Source organism: Manduca sexta, chromosome 22, assembly GCF_014839805.1.
Source record: "Manduca sexta isolate Smith_Timp_Sample1 chromosome 22, JHU_Msex_v1.0, whole genome shotgun sequence".
In the NCBI taxonomy this organism is placed as follows: Eukaryota; Metazoa; Arthropoda; class Insecta; order Lepidoptera; family Sphingidae; genus Manduca; species Manduca sexta.
In genome coordinates this window covers 968741-991409 of record NC_051136.1, presented here as the reverse complement: position 1 = coordinate 991409, position 22669 = coordinate 968741, and the positions used below count along the sequence as shown (strand labels likewise).

Genomic DNA, 22669 nt, shown 5'->3' with positions numbered 1-22669 from the left:
ATTTATATAAGTATACATATTTTCAACTGCTTTTGGAAATTTTGAATAAAATGTTTCTTACAAAATGTAAAGTCGGCTAAAATATATAATTTACAGAAAATCAATCCGTTTCGCATTAGGATCAATACGTTCGGGGGTGAACTATTTATATGAGTACTTAAAATTTCATAAATCTTTTGTCGCCGAGTAAATATTTGTTTAAAGCATAAAAGTAGTTTTTCTCATCTTTTGTGAGTTATGATAAGCATTTAGCTGTAATCTTTACCAAATCGTTGATTAAAACTAATTGTATTTCATTACTTGTTATATACTTAAACAATCTACCCAGAGGTTTCTAAACGAGCCGTAACGGAAATTGCGCGAGATTCATCATACAATCAACTCGAACAAAATTTCATATAATTACATTGTTTCTGTAAAAGTGGTGTGTAATTTTGTTTTGATCATTAATGTTATAAGGTTTAGCCTACCAAGTTTTGAAAACATTTTGCCATTTTTTCTTGGGTTCGGTTTTCTTACAAAATATCTTCTTTGTCATTAACTCAGAACTGAATAATGAGTCCTTATTCTTTATGATAATGTAAATGCGTAGCACGGCCCTTTCACGTTATCTTGGTTAAATTAGCGTGGAATGATATTCTGTATTCCAATTGCAATTGTCATTACAACAATTGAAATAGATCATGTTCAGATGACGAAAGTTAGACGCCCGTCGATGTATAGTATACTAGCGCGATTTAGCATGTGAATTGTGAAAGCCCCGAACAAAATAGGTACATGTATGTACTCACTGACGTGCGTTTTACTAACGCGTCTTAATTGCTTGTCATCTGGGGTCTTCTGATCAGCCTATAATTGTCCACTGCTGAACATAAGCCTCCCCTAGAGCGCGCCACGTTGCTCGGTCCTCCGCTCTTCTCATCCAGCGTCCACCGGCGATCCTACGAATGTCGTCGGTCCAGCGGGTCGGAGGTCGTCCTACGCTACGCTTACCGAGACGCGGTCTCCATCTGTGGTCTTACGTGTTTGTTATTTTATAAAATAACGTGTGGCATGAGATTTTAGGGCTCTGGTTTGAAATGTTCATTAGTCGAGGTGATTCGGCAGTCGGTCAAAAATTCTGCGATTAGTCATTAATAAAACTATCGTATGCCAACCCAAAGTATAGTTCTTTGTTAACAATACATTGTTTGAGTCCGTTACGTTTAAGGTAAACAAAAAGCAGCTCGTCATGACGAAGGGCCTGTACTGTAGCATTAATATTCAAACAGCTAGTGCACACATCGTGCTCGTTTACGGCATGTCAAGGCCATTCTAATCTTTTATTTACGTTTCTTTTGTACTAAGACAGACAAACACTGTATAATAAATATAATAGTCGCTGTTATGGAAACGCAGTAATTTACTGCGAACGGAGAAAATGGAGAACTGCTAAGTAATAATGAGGTTCAGTGTAGGGTCTAGTCACTTCATTTTAATCGTAATACAAAGTTGAAAAACGAAAGATATTTTCTGTCGACGCTTGCAGGAATTATAATATTATGTTTAGTAGATATACTCCGGTTAACTTTCACGTATAAAGTGATTTCAGTTCTTTAACTCTGGTGACGTTCAAGTACTATAAGTATAAACTCTCCCCCTTGTCAGTAAAAGTAAGCAAACTCATACACTCTCTATCCCCTCCCCTCCCATGCTATACGCATATGTGTAAATTTTGCAAAATCTATTAAATACATAATTGTTATTTATTATTTAACTGGAAAAAAATAATCAAATAAATATTGCTACATAATCACTGTTCAAACACCCCGCTGCCCCTCATTTCATCGAAAATAAGCAAAGCATAGATTCCCTAACCCCATTGATTATATTTCTCAATACCCCACGGCACCTGTTGGACGTCACCGTATACCCCGCGCGGCACGGTGCGTGCCTAATCATGTCAGATTTGTATACACGGCATTGTTTACGAGATGCGTTTGATGGAAGTTGGCGCCGCGCCCGCACGAGTCGGCCCGTGTCGTGCGCGTATCGCCATGCTGAATCGACTATTTTAACACTGAAATATGTTTTCTCAATGATATCACCACGGTATTTATTAATGGAGAATATGTATTGTTCCGAGTGGAATAGCCCATATCTCATTCGTATGGAGTTGTGACAGGGAATTGTGAATCCACCTATACCTACCCATTACTAAATAATAATGTAGGATACTTGTATACCGGAGCTAAAAATAAATACTGCCATACTACAGTACATTTCCTTTCATAGAAAATAATAAAATTAGTTTAAATTTTGCTCGATGACGCCCTCAATGTATAATAAACGCGTAATGGTGCGAGTCGGTGGTGCCAAAACATTAATTTTTCACATAGTTTCATTATGGCGCATTCCTCGGCAGTTCGGTATTCATATTATGGCTATTACGCCGTAACTATTTTCAAGGTGAAAGGTCCTACATAGCGGTCGCGTTTCGTTGTTTCGTGCCAGAGGGCGTAACACGCGTACGGCATGTTACATTTGTTTTAATAATGAAGCAAATTGAAATGTATTTTGTTTACGTGATATGATGGGCACAGGCTGGGTTTGTTGCTCGGGTTTTTGGGTGTATGGAGAATGAATAAATCGTTTCACAAGCGTCTTTATGATCCATCGAAGACACTTAAGCCATGGAAAATCCCATCAAAATCGATTCAGTCGCGTGACAAATTCATGAAGAGTAGCCAAATTCTACATAAAATATACAGTTATAAAAGATGTATTAATTTTATGAATTACTAATTCATACTCTTTATAGTAATTCATAAACATACGTAACGTTGAAAGTATTCTATTTATTTTGTTATTTAAATATTGCATTGTTTACTTCCACGTAACGTTTCAAGTTCAGATGGCTAAGTGATAATTGTTATCGTTTCCACGCGTGTGTTTAGCGTGCGAGTAGGTTACGGGACCGCAACAAGGTAATGTACGCTGTGATTCATAGATACTGTGGAACTATTATCACAGTAGAGAACTGGTCAGTTTTAGTGACGTTTAACAAATTTGCCATTTTGAATGAATAAGTAAAGTTGTACAAATTTAACAAAAATTTTGTAAGAATATATTTACAATAATAATAAAAAAAAAAAACAAAAATAAGTTAATCATTTCGTTTCGAGCGGATTTTCATGAGCATTGACGAACCTGGTCAACTTTGGAGCGCTGTAACAGCGTTTTAAATGAATGAAATAAAAAAAAGGCAAAAATTTTCTTCAAAAGATCATCTACAAGTTGGTCTGAGGTCATTTTTTTGTAAAATGTATAAAAAAAAAGTTATAGAACAAAAAAGAAAATTTTATAAAAATTCTCACTTTTTTGCTTATAACTTTGTTAATTTTTAATTAAGGGCAAAAAGTTATATAAACATATTTGTAGGCAAATCAATTTGCTACAAATTATGACTTACAATTTTTTTGTAAGACGCATAGTTTCCGAGATATCGCGAAAAAAGTGTTTTTACCCCTTTTTCCAAGATGGCGGCCAGGGGACAAGGGTGGCGACCCCACAAACTTGAGGTTAAGCTTCTATTGACACCCCACACATGTCCCAAAAATAAAATTGCGTCCTCTAAGAAATGCAATATTCGGTCCTTAAATTGTAACATTTCAATGGACTATACGGTAAAAGTAGTAATATTAAGCCTTTCATTTAGTACAATAAATTGAGACTACGCCGCATGATAACTATCTTGACTGCTCTCCTCCGTTAAGCAGTAGCAAAAGCCAATACTATCTAAAATATTAATACAACAAGAAACTGCTGCTGCTATCCAGCTGGCTACAAAACATTAACGTAACAACTAAAATGAATGCTATTTAAATATTGTTGCAGCGTCCCATCATTCATCCCGTTGTTCCTGTTCGAGCAGTTCCGCCGGTACTCGAACTGCTTCTTCCTCCTCATCGCGCTGCTGCAGCAGATCCCGGACGTGTCGCCCACGGGACGCTGGACCACGCTCACGCCTCTCATACTCATTCTGAGCGTCAGCGCTATAAAGGAGATCGTCGAGGACTTCGTGAGTATATCTTATTTGTGTTGATTTTTTTATAGATAATAATAATAATAATAATATCAGCCCTGTATTATATACTTGCCCACTGCTGAGCACGGGCCTCCTCTACTACTGAGAGGGATTAGGCCTTATTCCACCACGCTGGCCTAGTGCGGATTGGTAGACTTCACACACCTTTAAAATTCCTATAGAGAACTTCTCGGATGTGCAGGTTTCCTCACGATGTTTTCCTTCACCGTTAAAGCGAACGATAAATTCACAAACAATACACACATGATTTTTTAGAAAAGTCAGAGGTGTGTGCCCTTGGGATTTGAACCTGCGGATATTCGTCTCGGCAGTCCGTCCCACACCCAACTAGTCTATCGCCGCTATATATTTTATAGATGCAAGAAGGATATTTTTTATATAGACAGGGCAAAGCAACTTCACTAGTACTGATGTTAAACGAGTCGCCTCCAGCTCGAATGTCGACGGGAGATAAAACCCCTTGCCAGTCGAAATGATTATGCCGGACTGTTGGAACCAGTTGTATAAAGACTGATCCTGCCACGCGATACTCTTACGTGGGCTACTATTAATGGTTTTATAAGTACCACGTATATACAAAGAACTATTGTTGGCAACACATTGCCATCCATGACGTAGGACGGATAAAGCAGCGAGTTCGTCACGGGAAATCCAATGTTTACTCGTTTACGCGTTCCCACTCAAGCAGTGATCTATGTTCTTTTTTTTTAACATGGCATACATATGTTGGCCTGACACCAGACTTTAGAGTGAGCTCTTTAACCGCTTGCAACCCTTTGAAATCTATAGTCCTTAAAGCTAGGCATTCCAAATGTCAAATTACTTTGGCCAGTCTATTGGCGATCTCGGTCAAAATTCCCTCTTGACGCTTCCGTTAACAATCAAATCGGATGCAGCGCCATCTGTTGTCACTCAGACACGCTCATTTTCTGATGAGGTGCCACCTATTTCTCTCTCCAACAATATTTTTGGTAGGTTTCATTTCCCTGTCCTAGTAGATTGGTAGAATGATCGTGGGGTGTTGCCGGAATATCAAGAATAATGGCTAGTCCGAGACAAACAATTTAGAAGTATAATGTAACTGCAAAAAATAACATTTCAATGGCGTGTGGGCAGGATTGCATTATGATAGATGGATTGTAGAGATGATTTGGTAGTGGGTGGATGGCGGTGAATCAGTCAATTCTAGATATTGCACTCTACGCCTTGTTATAGAACATTCGGGAATATTATACCCTCGGCGGCCTTATTTGCTATGACAATGTAAACTCGAATGTGATCGTGTCACGTTATCTTCATGAAATTAGAGTGGAACTGTCAAAATAATGATTTTCATAGAGAATAAGGCCCCAGAAAAATATTTGTAAGACGGTGCTACGAAAACTGAAACTTGTTGATACGTCTTTCATTACCAACCTAGAAATTTAAAGGAGAAAGCATACAATATTTGTGGGGTATTCTCTTGAATGGAAGAGAATAATATTCTCACCATTGTTTGGTAAATACTCCCGTGGATCGCAAAAATGCTTTTATTCACATGAGAACGACTCCGTTTTAATTTATTAATACATGCTATTTGTTTAAACGTCAATACAAAAATACGAATGTATCTAAATATATTTTTTTTCAATAGGATTTAAAAAATATAATTTATTTTATAATTATAGTTTTCCCTAACAGTGTAGCGGTTTTTATCGCTATGTACATGTTCCAATAAATAGCATAGAATAGTTAGTGTATGTATTATAATTTAAATAGAAATTCCTATTTTGCTAGTGTGAAGTTATGTGACGGTACAATAACTGTTGATTTCAATGCATGGACTCTGATCTATAATGGGAAGTCGTTCGATTTTGAACCATAAAGCAAATTAAACAAGTGTTTTTCTGAATAGCTTAAAGCTAGTGGCTTTTTGTAAGGGAGTTTTAAGAATTTGTTAGACAATAATTCAAAATAAAAATAAACATCAGACTCCGAAAAACGAACTGAAAGTTACTTTCAATTTACGAAAACAACATCTCAAGTAGATGAAATCAAACAACGTTTTATATATGAAAAACTCACGAAAACATACCGTCTTTAATCTGATTGATTTGTATTTGCTTCTGTGTATTAAAAGAGTTCGTAATTTTCCTTCTTTCACAACTGCATTAGATACATAAATCTACGTTTAATTTATCATTGTTAGCTCTATGTAAAGATTAATGAATTTCCTTGAACGTTTGAAGATTTGCATCGCTTTTATAGTAAACTAGCGCTTGTCCGCGGCCCCGCTCCAGTGATAACGTTATTCCGGGATGAAAAGTAGCCGATATTATTTCCTTAATCGGTTCTGTAGTTCCAGAGATTGACCTCTACAAGCAAACAAACTTATAAACTTTCTTTCTTATATTAGTATAGATACGAGCGAAAAGCAAAAACTGGGTATTATAATGCTCAGTTTAATCTAGAATGTTCTTGTGGCAATATTTCAGTAGTTCTATATACATGCGACTCGCCGCAAGTCCTGCAAGCTACAAAATTTGCAAACGTTGTGTGCTTCTTTATACCGAAAAATTTACTTGCGGAAGTAGAATTCTGCAAGTATTCTTGTCAATATAAATCATGCTTAAGATTTAACTCCTAATATTTTAGTATAAGAAGCATGGTTCCAAGTCGTCTTTATATTACAAAATTGGCAGAGTTGTTACTATTTCGGGACAATCCTTTGCGATGAGTGGAGCGAGGTGCGTCATTCAATTGTTAATAAAATGAATACAATAGTAACAAGGTTGACTAATATCAAGTGGTTACCACTGCACCTATGAGTATTCGTAATACAGTACGAACTATGTATACGCTGGTGAAGAAACTAATGGTGATTTGCATGATCCTAAATATATGAATAATACTGTACCGCTGACAATTTTATTTGGAACAGTTAATTCTTGGTCTAACGTTTTTTTTTTTTATTTGATTCACAATACTGATGCACAATTTTACAACAAGTTACTTAATAAAAATATCGGTCTTAAAACTACTTTCACAATAATTGTCATCTACTTGATGTGAATACAGCTAGCGTATATTAGGTAGATTGCAATATTATATACGGCACTTAATTGAAGATCACAGTGATACTTAAAATTACAATTAAACTTAAAAATATTACATAATATAAAGATATTCCTCTTCTGGGATAAAAGGTGTGGGTGTGTGTATATAAATAAAGATTTATCTTCAATTAAATCTTTATTTATATACACACCCACACCTTTTATCCCCGAAGAGGCGCAACTGCTGCACTCACTTTCCGCCTTGCATATTCCGTCTCATGATTAGAGGGCGAGCCTATCACCATATCGGGCACAAATCCTATACTCCCCGCTCTGATATACTTTTCCCGAGCTGACGATAGAAACCGAGAACTCAGCAATAGTACCGTAATACAACTACGGCACTGATGCAGTGATCTTTATAATATAATAATAATAATATCAGCCCTGTATTATATACTTGCCCACTGCTGAGCGCGGGCCTCCTCTACTACTGAGAGGGACTAGGCATTAGTCCATCACGCCGGCCTAGTGCGGATTGGTAGACTTTATATCCTCTAAATTATACAAAACTGCAGCAACTACTGCATACGACTTTATTTTTATATTTTTGTAATGATATACAGTGATACAACAGGAAAATAGAATGATGTCAGCAAGGAAACTGCTGAATCGTTCTGTACAGAGTTATAGTCATGCAAATAGCGGTCATAAATATCGGCATTCATAACTTATCGCGAAATATTTATACGGAAAATGAATGTTTATATTGTATCTCAATGGGTCCTTTGAATTGTGCAATATTGGGAATAAGTATTATTGATTTTGTACACTACTATGAATACATAACATGAAACATGAAAAAAACAACAAAAGTAGTTGCGAAAGGCTGTAAATCCAAACATACTTTAATATTATAAATGCGAAAGTAACTCCTGTATTCTATGACGCTTCCTCGAAAATTCCTCAATCCCATTGGAGGTAATCTAAGAATACTAGTTAAATAAATCTCCTCCACTCAATGTCTCTTAACACTATTCCATTCTCGAGGAAAGGAAGGAACTGTCAAATTCAAGATACCTCGCGACCTATTTTAAGGAAGAATCGATGAAAGTTATTAGCTGTGTAAACTGTGTTACAATCTAATTATTTTATTCTGATATTATTTGGACCCTGGGAAGAACACGGCTACTTTTTATTCCTGGAAAATATATAAGTGGAACTTTTGTCCTGGAAAAACTATTTTCACCCGGGCTGAGCCACGCCCAAAAACTAGTATGATATATTTCTAATATTGCAATGCGTAAGACTGGTCGGGCAGAAGGGATATCTAGCCATCTATTTCTTATGCTCGCCTTATTGTGTTTGGCGACCTCATGCCCAAGTAAATACCTCGTTTATGTAATTTGACAGTTGCCTTTCCATCCAGTTTCAATTTAGAACTTACATGATTTAAGAAACGTCACCGTGCTGATGACGAGACGAATCGGCGCAAAGTGGAGGTGCTGCGCGAGGGCCGATGGATGAACATTCGCTGGGAGCAGCTACAGGTCGGCGACATCTGCAAGGTGGTCAACAACCAGTTTTTCCCGGCAGACCTCGTGCTCATATCATCTAGGTAAGGACAATGGTACTCAAATTGCCTATACATTTTTTTATAACTATTAGTTCTCCGTGACATGTATATTTTAACTTTTAAAGCTATTTAAGACACACACTCACGAAGGATATTCCTGAAGGTGTAGGCCCAGGTGCACGACGACGTATCGATGACTGCAGCCTTCGTGGTCACGGGGGGAACTAAGATGTCGATCATATGACAAGTGAAAGTTACAATATCTACCTACATTTTACAATTAGTTTTAATGATTTGTTATAATTTTTAGCTGTTAGCGGTGTGATCTACCCAGCTTGTGCTCACAGTGTCTTGAGGTCTTGCACCCGATCTTTTGAGTTCCTTTTTAATTACATGTAGAACAGGTTCCAGGAGGAACAAGTTCCAACCATCATCTCTATTGAAATTCGGATGTTTTTAATTTCAATAGCCTCGCGAATCATCTTAGGTAGATATCGATGTTCTTTGGCTAGGGTTTGTTGCATGTCTAGTCACAGATAATGATCGAAGTGATCTTCAGAATGTTCAGCAACTGTAGACTTCACAGAGCGTTGGTATTTTACGTCAGCTAATAGTCCCACAACTATATAATAATATTGATATTCTTCACTTGTTAGTGTTGCCTTTAGGTTGAGGTTACTAGAATTTGTATTTTTTTCTCCTTCTTAACTGTACGCTTAACGGGTTTATTAATATTACTGAAGAGTGTAAATCAATATATTTATAGTACGAGTGTAAAATGATGTATCTCTGTGACAGCGAGCCGCAGGGCATATCGTTCATCGAGACGTCGAACCTGGACGGCGAGACGAACCTGAAGATCCGGCAGGCGCATGTGGACTGCGCGCGCCTCGACACCGCGCCTGCGCTTGCGCACTTCCGCGCCACGCTGCAGTGCGAGCCGCCCAACCGACATCTCTACGAGTTCAACGGCCTGCTCAAGGACGCCAATGCCAAGTCCGTATGCTTCCATATTATACACGCTCACACAATGTTATATACTGTGCACATGATATACGTATCATCTGAATTCAACGAAACTCCCTCCTCACGGCGGTCAATCTCAAAGGAGATATACAGGAAATATTATAGTGCATTAGTGTGCAATACACAGGTGTACTCTCTGTTCATTCACTCTCTTTGTCTCGTGAGGCGACAATCCGACATGACCAGAGGAAGACCAGGCACAGCGCCAACGGCTTTACATGCTTTCTGAGGCACGCGGGTATCACGCCGCCAACTTCCTGACTCCGTGCTGCGACTGATTCATTTTTAAGATGGAAAAACCCAGACAATTATTTTGACCCAACCCAGAATTTGAACCCAGGACCTCAGCGTGATAGTCGTAATCGTTCCGTGTACAATTACAACTACGCCACCGAGGCAGTCAAATGCAATGTTGCATCTATCGCAAGTTAGAAGCATTATGCCTGCAAACGCTTTCTAGATAATTCTTACCCTGTCTTGATGCAATAGAAAATTGGATATGGGTATTGTCATGCCATAAAACCCAGTGTTCTAAACATTACTACATAATATCACATTAGGAATGAAGTAATCTCAATAATTAAAATATACAATACAGGTTAGCTACAATACTAGATGTATGTACTAAATCTTTCTATTTATTCGTCTATAGACTCTCTGTATGGTATCTATATGTAAATATCTTCAGAACGATACCGCTGGGCCTGGATCAGATGCTACTGCGCGGCGCCATGTTGCGCAACACCACGTGGATACACGGCATCGTCGTCTACACCGGACACGAGACCAAGCTCATGAAGAACTCCACCAAAGGTAACTTTACCCAATAACGAATCATGGTCCTCTTTATTGACTAAAATGTATTCAACCACAGGAATAATTGTCCTGACCCTCATTTACTTTGTGGTTTTAGTGTTTGTGTTTAATTTCGTTAATAGCGTTACTAACAATTGATCACAATACGACACAGACTGCCGTGTTTTGTATGACACATTCTAGGAACAAGTCTTGCCTGGCTTCTCAATTTACACGATTTTTCTGACTTGGTATTCCAGGGATGCAAATCTTACCTAGCTCCTAGTTCACCATTTTTGTAAGTTTGTAATGTTATAATTGTGTCGTCCCCAGCGCCGCTGAAGCGTTCGTCGATCGACCGGCAGACGAACACGCACATCCTGATGCTGTTCCTGATCCTGCTGGCGCTGTCGCTGCTGAGCGCCGCCTTCAACGAGCTGTGGATGCACAACCACAGCGACTGGTACATCGGGCTCGACGGTGAGGCGACATACCTTACCCTGCTCATATAACATTCGCAACACTACGTTCAGGATATTATACATTAGTTATTTTTTCTCTTTACGTTCGAAACTCTCCATTCTCCATCTGCCTCTTTCCTTTTTTTCATTCGCAAAATATTTTTTAATCTCTCATTCTCGCTCTTATCTATTTTTCAACACCTTTTCTTAATACTCATCTTCACTCATTTCAGTCTTACCAAACTCCATTCATAATTCTTTATTTGTAATTCTTCTTTTGACCTTTTATTCTTTAGCTTGGGCCTCTTCATTCCAATTAATTATTCTATTTCTTCTCTTCTTCTCATTTAAATTAGAAAATTCTTCATTGATACCTTTTATGAGATTTATGACAATGATAGATGTAAGTAAACCGTTTTTCGTTGTTCCAGACGCGCAGAATGCACATTTCGGATTCAACTTTTTGACGTTTTTGATATTGTACAATAACCTTATACCCATATCTTTACAAGTCACTGCTGAAATAGTTAGGTTTTTCCAGGTGAGTGTAAATACTTTCATTTCAATTTTGTTTAAAAGTTATTATTAATTTTCACGCTGCATTGCGTTAGGAAAACCTTGCCTTCCATGCCCTACATTCTTATTTCTAAAAGCCTTTTTAAAATTTTCATGGCACAAAAAGTTATTTTAATTACGTTGTGTACCATTTTCAATATTGCGAGGTTCAGAATTTATTTGTATTACATTGGGAATTTTAGTATATCAGCACAGTTTTATGACTGGAATTTATACTGTATAGACAGTATTAGCAATAATCGATACTTTTGTAGTACTAGTTTGGCCGATTTTCAATTTACTCGTCGTTTCCCCTGATGTGTGCAGGCGAAGTTCATAGCGATGGACAGCGAGATGTACCACGAGGCGACCGACACGCCCGCCATGGCGCGCACCTCCAACCTCAACGAGGAGCTCGGCATGGTCAAGTACATCTTCAGCGACAAGACCGGCACCCTCACCTGCAACGTCATGGAGTTCCACAAGTGCTCCATCGCAGAGGTACTGCTCGCCACACCTGCGTGCACACACTACAAACGTACTCACTACTTGCTCATTGTTTATTAAAAAATATTGAACCCACATTAACACTCCAAATATCTTTTCATCCATGTAACAGGCAAATGCGGCTTGTGGCACGTGGCTTGGAGTATAGTGACATGACTATTCTTCTACTGGCCTGAAATAAATAAATAAATAAACTATTATTACTCATGCATAAGATGCGACAAAAATAAGTCTATTGTTAGAAAACTGTCACGATTCTAATTAAAATAAAAGAAATATCACTGACTACAGAAATACTTTCGGCAAATATCTCACCAACCAACCGACTGGTACGACTGTCAACAACCAACTGGCCCGGTCTGTCAAACGCTCAGTGTTTTTATAGCAAAAAGTGTTACAAATACCCTCACTAAAATGTTCTATGCTAACACGGCCTCTCCTGACAATATGATCGTCCTCGATCACGCATTTTTTTTGTTACAAAATATGCAGCACCCAAATACAAACTTTAGTTTTGCAACATTAGAGACCTCACTATGATTAGGACTTCATAATCTACTGGACTAAAATAATTTGAACTCGTTACGTATCTGCGTAGTCTGGTGCGTGTCGTATCGCACCCGCGCAGGCTGGTGCGCGTTGTATCGTACCCAAGCAGGCTGGTGCGCGTCGTATCGCACCCGCGTAGCCTGGAGGGCGCTGTTCTGCAACGCTCAACACGCCTTGGAGCGCGCCTGCGCACGCCCTGAGGCGCGTCTGCGCACGTCCTTCGGCCATCACCTCCATTGACAATCTGCAGGGATCTTCATTCAAAAGAGCACATGAAATTTCATTCGGGCAAAAGCCTATAACTCACGAAAGCAAGCGTGCACTCAAGCTTTCATGAGCAATAACCAAAGAAGGATATTGAACATCGGGATCGGACTTCATTCGTCCAAAATAAACCCGTCAAGGATACCAGCTCACGCCAGATATTCACGTCTGTACATGATGTCAACGTGGCTATCATAAATAACTTGACAAAATAACTCGCAAAGCGTTACACGTGGCCTTCGACAACGCAATACTCTTCTAATTGCGTTTGCCAACCGCAATACGTTACTCATGGCATTTGCCAACCGCAATACGTTACTCATGGCATTTGCCAACCGCAATACGCTACTCATGGCATTTGCCAACCGCAATACGCTACTCATGGCATTTGCCAACCGCAATACGCTACTCATGGCATTTGCCAACCGCAATACGCTACTCATGGCATTTGCCAACCGCAATACGCTACTCATGGCATTTGCCAACCGCAATACGCTACTCATGGCATTTGCCAACCGCAATACGCTACTCATGGCATTTGCCAACCGCAATACGCTACTCATGGCATTTGCCAACCGCAATACGCTACTCATGGCATTTGCCAACCGCAATACGCTACTCATGGCATTTGCCAACCGCAATACGCTACTCATGGCATTTGCCAACCGCAATACGCTACTCATGGCATTTGCCAACCGCAATACGCTACTCATGGCATTTGCCAACCGCAATACGCTACTCATGGCATTTGCCAACCGCAATATGTAAAATGTAACCTTCACCATCTATCTACTCAGTGTTATAAAAGCGAACTCGAGTTACATGCAACCCTTCAACCAGTAGATGAAATAACGTGTTTGTCGGACCAAGGTCTGCACGCATAACTACTTTGCGTCTCCCGGACAGAGTCCGTGCACGTTTACAAAGAAACGCCCTGATCAAACCAAGGTCCGTGCACATTAATAATGTGCCACCCGGACAGAGTCCGTGAAAGGCCTCGGGCCCAAACCAGACCAAAGTCTGCACACATTAATAAATGTGTCTCCTGGACAGAATCCAGGCAAGGCCTCGGGCCTAAACCAGACCAAAGTCTGCACACATTATTAATTGTGTCTCCCGGACAGAATCCAGGCAAGGCCTCGGGCCCAAAACTGGAGCGCGTTGATCTGCAGCGCTACGCACCACCCGGAGCGCGCAGTCCTGCAGCCCTCCGCACCTCATGAGGCGCATCTGCACACGCCTTGAGACGCGTCTGTGCAGCGCTCCGTCATCGCGTCGAATCGCGAACATATTTCTGCAGGCAAATAAAAACCAAAACAGCAACATCGTTCGGCCTATTCTGACCTTAATCAGATTCGTTTAAAACTTTCTAAACAGTGATTTTATTTCTATCACAAACAAATCTACCTACAAAGTAGATCGGATTTCATTTCCAGTTACTAGCACATGGAAAATCTAAATTCCAACAGTTTTACACATCCAGGAAAAATAACTGAAACCAGCACCCTCAAATAAGGGTTATGGGTCATACGATACCACACTTTCCAGGCGTCGATAGACATAGTCTGCGATAGGACAGTTAGCATCAAGTGCCATTCGAAACTCGCGTAGTCACTTTACCCAAGATGCCTCCGTAGAATTTCCACTCCATGCGCGGCACCGTTTTTCATCGTAGCATTGGTACATAGCGTAGGTATGTAGTGAACACAGTCCAATTTTATGGGCATCGATTACTAATCCCAATTCTGATGTTAGAAAACTGTCACGATTCTAATTAAAATAAAAGAAATATCACTGACTACAGAAATACTTTCGGCAAATATCTCACCAACCAACCGACTGGTACGACTGTCAACAACCAACTGGCCCGGTCTGTCAAACGCTCAGTGTTTTTATAGCAAAAAGTGTTACAAATACCCTCACTAAAATGTTCTATGCTAACACTATATTATCTCAATATATAATAAAATATTTCCAGGTCATCTACAACCGTCCAGGGCCGAACGAGAGGCTAGAAGACACGCTGCTTTATCAGAACCTTCAGCGGAATCACCCCACGGCACCCATCATCAGGGAGTTCCTCACCATGCTAGCCATCTGCCACACTGTCATACCGGAGCGCATCGACGGCAAGATCAACTACCACGCCGCTTCGCCAGGTCAGCACAACGAACATATAGATAAAGGGTGGAAACATAACGGTACATTCAAGAATGAAGGCCACACTATCATACCACATCACACCATCACCAGCATAGAAAACTAATGCTGGTGGTATATTTTACATTATAGATTAGCTCAGGTTCCAGGGTCAACCTGTGTATATTTGGTTTCAAACAGGCCGGCATAATTATTTCGACTAGCGAGGGGTAATCATCTCTTGTCAGACACTAGACACTTTCCTAAGGTGACCTGAGGTGAGACCTTCCCAGATGGCCTGCACCCCGAGTGTCGAGAGCCAGAGTGTAGTAAGGTCTCCGCGGGGTTGTTGCAGACGAGCGCGCGCTGGTGCTGGGCGCGGCGATGTTCGGCTACGTGTTCGACACGCGCACGCCGCAGACCGTCACCATCGACGCGGCCGGCGTGCGCGAGGAGTACACCGTGCTCAACGTCATCGACTTCACCTCCGCCAGGAAACGGATGTCGGTCATCGTGCGGACGCCTACGGGTAACGTATTTTTTTTTTAATGCTGGTCAATCATTTCAATACGTATTTATTATTGATTAAGTACCCGTGCTCGTTCCTTGCCGCCACTAGCACACCCCCCCTCGCACGACTTGAGTCTACAGGCAGAGGCCCACACACATGACCATATTTTTTTTCTTTTTCACTTTGAGTTAGGCCAGATTGGATATTTTCTTTATCAAAAACGATTGTTCAAAAGGGCACACAAATTTAGAATTTGTTAAGCAAGTTTTGAGCGTGCTTGTACGTGTTCACCAGGTGGAATCAAGCTGTACTGCAAGGGCGCGGACAGCGTGGTGTACCCGCGGCTGGCGCGCGGGCCCGCCGCGCCGCACGCGCCCGCCACGCTCGCGCACCTCGAGCACTTCGCCGCCGAGGGACTGCGCACGCTCGTGTTCGCCCAAGCCGACCTGCCGCACCATGTCTATGAGGTATGTGTCGGTGGGCAGGCAGACATCACGCTGCACCGCAAGGGCGCGGACAGCGTGGTGTACCCGCGGCTACGAGGTGCACACACCGACATCGAACTACGAACAATCCAACTCAACATTACTCAGACCGAACATTAAAGTTTAACACTCGTTGCGCGTTACCCGCATCATCAGCAACCGTGATTAGTAGGAGCCGCCTCGATACGCAACTAGTAGCGAATCGGCAGTGATTCACTTAACGCTGCGCTAGCCCACACCGACACACATTTGCGGGCTTACATACGCGCGCATCTAATATTTCGGTGTATTAATAGTTGTGTGTAATTAATTTCAATGCCTGCACTAAACAATACACTATATTACACAGGAATGGTCAAACACATATCACAAGGCCAGCATAGCGATACAAGACCGGGAGCAGAAAATCGAAGAAGCAGCAATGCTTATAGAGAACAACCTCACGTTGCTCGGAGCCACGGCTATTGAGGACAAACTTCAGGTAACTATAAACTGTATTTAAACCTCAACCATCAAATATAAACAAATATTTATTTTAATGATTTGGTGTTTGCTTTGAATAGCAGGTTCAAAATACATTTATTAAAAATACTATTTTTATATAGTAAAACTTTGACAATCCCATCGCATGACATTTAATATTGGAGAACTTACTGAAAACTTAAATCTTAAATTTACACTTCGTACTAAAGATGGAACATTCACATTTCATATCTGAATACCTGAATCAGTAATAAATTATCTATATTATTTCCGCGTACAGGACGGTGTGCCCGAAACGATAGCGGCTCTACTGAAGGCGAACATCCACGTGTGGGTGCTGACGGGCGACAAGCAGGAGACCGCCATCAACATCGCGCACTCCGCGCGCCTCATACACGCCTCCATGCCGCTCATCATACTCAACGAGGACAGCCTCGACGTGAGTCACCTGCACGTAGCTATACTCGACAACCTAGTTAAAGCCTCATATCCTTTTAGAATCTAGGCTACATTTAGGTTTGTTATGATAATTAGTCACTCCGTAGGGATCCGGTATGAAGTAAATCATGCTAGATTTTATAAAAAAAGCAACCCCAGAATATTTCTGTTTCACAATTCAGAAAAGTGCTTGGCGTAGTCCCATTCGTGCTTTAAAATGATTATAACCCCAAAAATAAGACAAATTTTAATTTGTTCAACCATGCGCTCTTTTGTATACAGTAGTTATTACCGTCCTGTATTATCAAATAACCACCATTTCTCCCCAGGGCACCCGCGAGAGCATATCCCGTCACGCTGTCGACTTCGGTGACAATCTTCGAAAGCAGAACGAGGTGGCGCTCATCATCGATGGCAAAACCTTGAAGTACGCGATGGGCTGCGACCTCAAGAAAGACTTCCTGGACCTCTGCATCTCATGCAAGGTGGTCGTCTGCTGCAGGGTCTCGCCCATACAGAAGGCTGAGGTTAGTAGCTATACATGAATTTGGGGATGTAATAGTATTAAAATGTTATGGACTTAATTTACTTTGAAAAGTTTACAACTCTGAGGTGTGTGGAAGTATAGCATTTATGTTCATAAAAGGTAATTGTAGGGATTTTATTAAATGTACTGTAACTTACCACATCATGCATTTAGTTGTAACTCCTCTGAATTATGTGAGATCGAGAGGATAGTGTGACTTACGCAAAATTATTCAAGCGCCCTGAGCGATGTAGCGCTCATCGCCTGTTTTATTTCGTACAAGAAAGTCCATTAGACCAAGTCACGATGCTTGAGACTTTAAAGCTCATGAATATGAGTGTATTCGTCAGGTGGTGGAGATGGTGTCGTCGGCGACGGGCGCGGTGACGCTGGCCATCGGCGACGGCGCCAACGACGTGGCCATGATCCAGCGCGCCTCCGTCGGCGTCGGCATCTCCGGCGTCGAGGGGCTGCAGGCCGTCTGCGCCTCCGACTACAGCATCGCGCAGGTACACACGCATACACAACCATGCTGGCCATCAGTACATTTTACTGACTTATAAACTTACTACAGGGACAAAGAAATTCTAGGCTTCTTTTTTCTAAAGAGGATCAAATAACCTACCGTAATTTACCGTAATCCAGCTAACAATGTCTATATAAGAGCCTGAAAATAATAGGAGGATCCCAATCACCCATTTACTATTAAATAAATCGAGTAATATATTTTTGCAGTTCCGGTTTCTCCTACGACTACTGTTGGTGCACGGCGCGTGGAACTACTCGCGGATAAGCAAGCTGATCCTGTACTCATTCTACAAGAACATCTGTCTGTACGTCATCGAGCTGTGGTTCGCCATATACTCTGCTTGGTGAGTCCATAATGATATCATCTGTTCTTTTAGGTCCGCTCAAAGTGGTTACATTGGATGCAGTCAAAACTAATACTAATATTAAACATTTTGACCGATAAATAGGAAAAATTAAAAAAAAATTGACAGTCACATAGTTGCCCGTGACAATCTGAAACGATGCCCTGATATATATATATATATACAAGACACTTCTTGACCCGGGTATCGATCAAATTTATATTCAAAGACAATAATTTTAAACGACTTAAAATAATATTATCAAGTTTCAGACCACACAATGTGAATGGGACTGTGAATCAAATATGCGAACGTTATCGACTCCTATAGTATCGATATTTTCTATCAATCGCTAGACAGCGCCAACGTGATATGTGTTTGTATTGCACAGGTCCGGTCAGATCCTGTTCGAGCGGTGGACGATAGGTTTCTACAACGTGATCTTCACCGCGCTGCCGCCATTCGCCATCGGACTGTTCGACAAGCTATGCTCGCCCGAAATCATGCTCAGGGTATTCAAAAATAATATTGAGTTACTTTATAAATAAATTATTCTATAAAATGTTCCAGAACCTCGGGACAATAAGTAAACTACGGATAGGCAAGATGTATTGAAGCGCAGTGTTCGAACAAAAATAATACAATGCCATACAACGCAGAAGCGGAAAAAATTATATATTGTCGTCTGACTCGTACTCGTAGGTCTTTTGAAAGGATATTACAGGCTCCCATTACACCTGCGATAGCGAGTGTGACGACACATACTCTGATGTTCTTCATTACAGCGCCGCCAGCTTTAAGTGTGGGCCCGTTGTTATGAAGTTAGTACGTGGCTTTGTTGCCTTCCATGAGCGCTATACCTGTTGTGAGAGGATAATTGATGTTGCGTGTTTGTTTACAGCATCCGGTCCTGTACATCCCGTCGCAGCAGGGGCTGCTGTTCAACGTGCGCGTGTTCTGGGTGTGGGCGGTGAACTCGCTGCTGCACTCGGTGCTGCTGTTCTGGTTGCCTATGTTGCTGGCCAGCCATCACGTGATGTGGCCCAGCGGCAAGGACGGCGGGTATCTCGTGCTCGGGAACTTCGTGTACACGGTAACTTATAATAACTTATAATGTGCTATAAGTGATCTGATCCACGATTGCCCAATTTAAAAAGTATACTATGATAAATACTCTGCAATATACTTAACATAGTGTGTTGTGCAGGCCTCATATTTTAGTAAGATTAACAGGTGGCGGAAGACGATGCGATCTGCGCCCTTTCATACCTTATGACAGATTAGTCGCTAATCACATCTGTTCCGACAGTACGTGGTGCTGACCGTGTGCCTGAAGGCGGGCCTGTCCACACACTCGTGGACGTGGGTCACGCACCTCGCCATCTGGGGGTCGGTCGCACTCTGGTTCCTCTTCATACTGCTCTACAGGTACTGCTCTACACTGATACATTTTTTATAAACATAAATGTCTAGATGAGCAAGTAGTTTGCAGTGCGGTAGGCCCCACGCCTACACATAAATAATAGCAATAACTCTATAGATTAATTCAAAGTTGTATATAGCACTGATTTGCGAATTCTTTTCTTTAGTATCTTTAGTCTCATGCCCAATAACAACGTCCTTCACACTAGAACACAATAACGCTGATTGGCGTCGAACAAACATTGCGTTGGTAACTTCAGCCGAATGTACGCATACAAAAGGTCTACTCAATATTACTTTAATTACGTGTTTAACGTTGCGCGTGATGTTGCAGCAACATATACCCGATGGTGATGATCGGCGGCGTGATGCGTGGGATGGACCGCATGGTGTTCAGCTCGCTGGTGTTCTGGCTCGGGCTGGTGCTGATACCCATCGCCACGCTCATACCGGACCTGCTCGTCACTGTGTGAGTGCCAATGTTTTTTAAAATCGACACCTGAGCATCCCTAATTCGTCAAGGGCTTATTTTGGGTATCCGTTAGAATTAAAGTTATTTTGATACATGTTTTTTCAATGGTTTACCATCGTAACTACATTTTAAAAAATGTATTAGAAGCACAGGTTGAAGTGATATTTAAACAAAAAATTCATCAAGTTCCTCACTGCTTGGGCGATAGTTTTGAGCGTGTAGACAGATAAGACAAGTCTTTGCCTTTGAATGTTATGGCAAGTGAGGCAGGCGGCAGGCGGCAGGTGGCAGGTGGCAGGTGGTAGGTGGTGGGTAGTGGTGTGCGTGCAGCCCGCTGTGGCCCGCAGGTAGTGTGCTGCGCGCGGCGGCCGTGCTGCGCGCCGCGCCTGCGCAGCGGCTCCGGCGCCTGCACGCGCTGCGCACCCGGCACTTCGACTGCCCCTACACGGAGTATACAACATACATACCGCCTTACACACACGGTGTAGATTGTGTTCGCGTGTAGTAGCGATTACTTTCATGTCATATGTGTAAAATTGATTCATTTCAGAATTATAGGTAATTAATATTCATTTAGATTTAGCATAGCTTAGAATTAAGAAAAAAAAACCTTAAATGAATAGAGTCACCAATAATTGTATGCTTATTGTTATGTATGCATTATCGTAGACTTTATTTAGCCAACTGTAGGTTAAACTCATTACATGTTTTTTTTGTTATTTATTTAAATTTTCTATCGTTTTAATTAATCAAATTGAATACGTTCTAGTTTCGAACTGCAAATTTTACAAGATAATTTGATAAGAGCAAAGATTTAACGACCGAAGATCGCTATGCAAGGTTAGAGTTACGATTATTTTAGTTTACAAAATAATATATTTTTAGCCACAAATAGGACGTATGAACATATCTTAACATAGCAAGGACATACAAAAATATGGCGGAAACATGCGATAATTTCGAAAAAATATGGTATCAATAATTTTGTTTAGCAGCTACACGTCTATATACGATGCGTGACGTAACTATACGTCGATGTAATCATCGCCTAATACCCGCCGTGTTGGTTCCAGCATCCACAACTCAGCGTTCAAGACGATGACGGAGGCGGTGCGCGAGAGCGAGATCAAGCAGCGCGACCCCAGCGCCCTCCTCTCGCACCCGAGGCACTCGTGAGTACTCCTCCTATACTCTTACGTCAATACACGTCGGTTCAGATCACGAATCACACTGATTACTGATACTATAGATAGGTGATTTAACGCCTTACTAATACACGTTGTATATTCTATACATTTGTTATATTCATTAAGTGTTTCGTCTAGATAAATAGAGTGATTAACGTCCCAGGAAACAAGACAAAATGTTGTATAAGTTTGTAAGTTATATACAGCGTTTATTAGTAAGGTACTTTATATAAAATTTTTACAAAGTGAGGTTAATATCAGCATGACACAATTATATGTATTACAATTTGTTTTATATATATTAAAAGTGATACTTAGATGTCCATTTAAAGTTTATGAGTAACAAATAGAATACTGATAAAATAATTACAAAGAAAATTATCCAAATTTTTCTAAGATCTAAATAACATACCTTAGTTTTAATTATTTTACGATCTAAACAAGGTGGAAATAGCGAGTTTTAATTAATTTAATAGGTTTACCGCTAATGGTAACGTTCAACTTACTCCACTATATATTTACTTCCCGTGATTTCAACAATAATAACGGCCATTTAAACATACATTATATCATTTCAAAGTCCTAATAATATAAAATACTATCGCATGTACAGTATGATTTGACCTCTTTATGTATTTTCGGACATTGCTAACATACAAGACTAATAATTCATATTTTCTCTGCAACTTTTTTCGGAGTTTTAAACCCAATTCATTGCTATAAAAATAATCATACTGTACGTGTTAATTTAACCTTTTAATTTGGCATGACGTAATTTTCTGGCACAACTTAAAAAAAAATGCATGACGGCTATGAACGTCGTCATTATAAGAAGTGTTTTGTGCATGGTTTTTGTGTGAAAATGTGTCTCCTTAAAGGGTTAACTTTTAAACATTACATTATTATTAATATATTAATGATTATAGAGAATGCGTGTGTATGAATGTGAGTTTGTATGTTTTGGAATGTTAGAACTAACCAATAGTTTCAATACACATTTACTCAGATATTTTTTTACCAAACGAGAATTATAGAAAAGTAATTAAACACAAATATTATATTATTATCGTATTTGAGCGACATTACAATATTTACTTACTATTTTTTTTTTTCATGTGACGTGTATAAACGTCAGGTCATGTTGTCGCTCATATACATCCATTATAAAGTCTATATTAGAATTATTTTACCTACAATATAAGCAAATATATCATATACACACTCACCATATGGAATATAATATTATGTACATATCCGTTGTATAGTCCATGTCTATTTA

The 22669-nt window shown here is 40.4% G+C and overlaps 1 protein-coding gene across 7 annotated transcripts in view; it reads left to right on the top strand.

Moving 5' to 3' along the window:
- The window catches only part of LOC115449996 (probable phospholipid-transporting ATPase IA), an 87000-nt gene that overhangs the window by 56537 nt on the left and 7794 nt on the right, over positions 1–22669 (top strand). For all 7 annotated transcript variants that reach the window (XM_037441598.1, XM_037441600.1, XM_037441597.1 and 4 more), the window contains 20 exons: positions 3877–4060; positions 8580–8740; positions 9497–9694; positions 10413–10537; positions 10853–10999; positions 11412–11521; positions 11863–12036; positions 14834–15014; positions 15350–15523; positions 15800–15972; positions 16340–16471; positions 16754–16912; positions 17241–17438; positions 17788–17946; positions 18173–18309; positions 18701–18821; positions 19211–19402; positions 19619–19737; positions 20066–20200; positions 21277–21375. In XM_037441598.1, the coding sequence (XP_037297495.1) occupies positions 3877–4060; positions 8580–8740; positions 9497–9694; positions 10413–10537; positions 10853–10999; positions 11412–11521; positions 11863–12036; positions 14834–15014; positions 15350–15523; positions 15800–15972; positions 16340–16471; positions 16754–16912; positions 17241–17438; positions 17788–17946; positions 18173–18309; positions 18701–18821; positions 19211–19402; positions 19619–19737; positions 20066–20200; positions 21277–21375 (3078 nt within the window). The remainder of the gene's footprint in view (positions 1–3876; positions 4061–8579; positions 8741–9496; positions 9695–10412; positions 10538–10852; positions 11000–11411; positions 11522–11862; positions 12037–14833; positions 15015–15349; positions 15524–15799; positions 15973–16339; positions 16472–16753; positions 16913–17240; positions 17439–17787; positions 17947–18172; positions 18310–18700; positions 18822–19210; positions 19403–19618; positions 19738–20065; positions 20201–21276; positions 21376–22669) is intronic.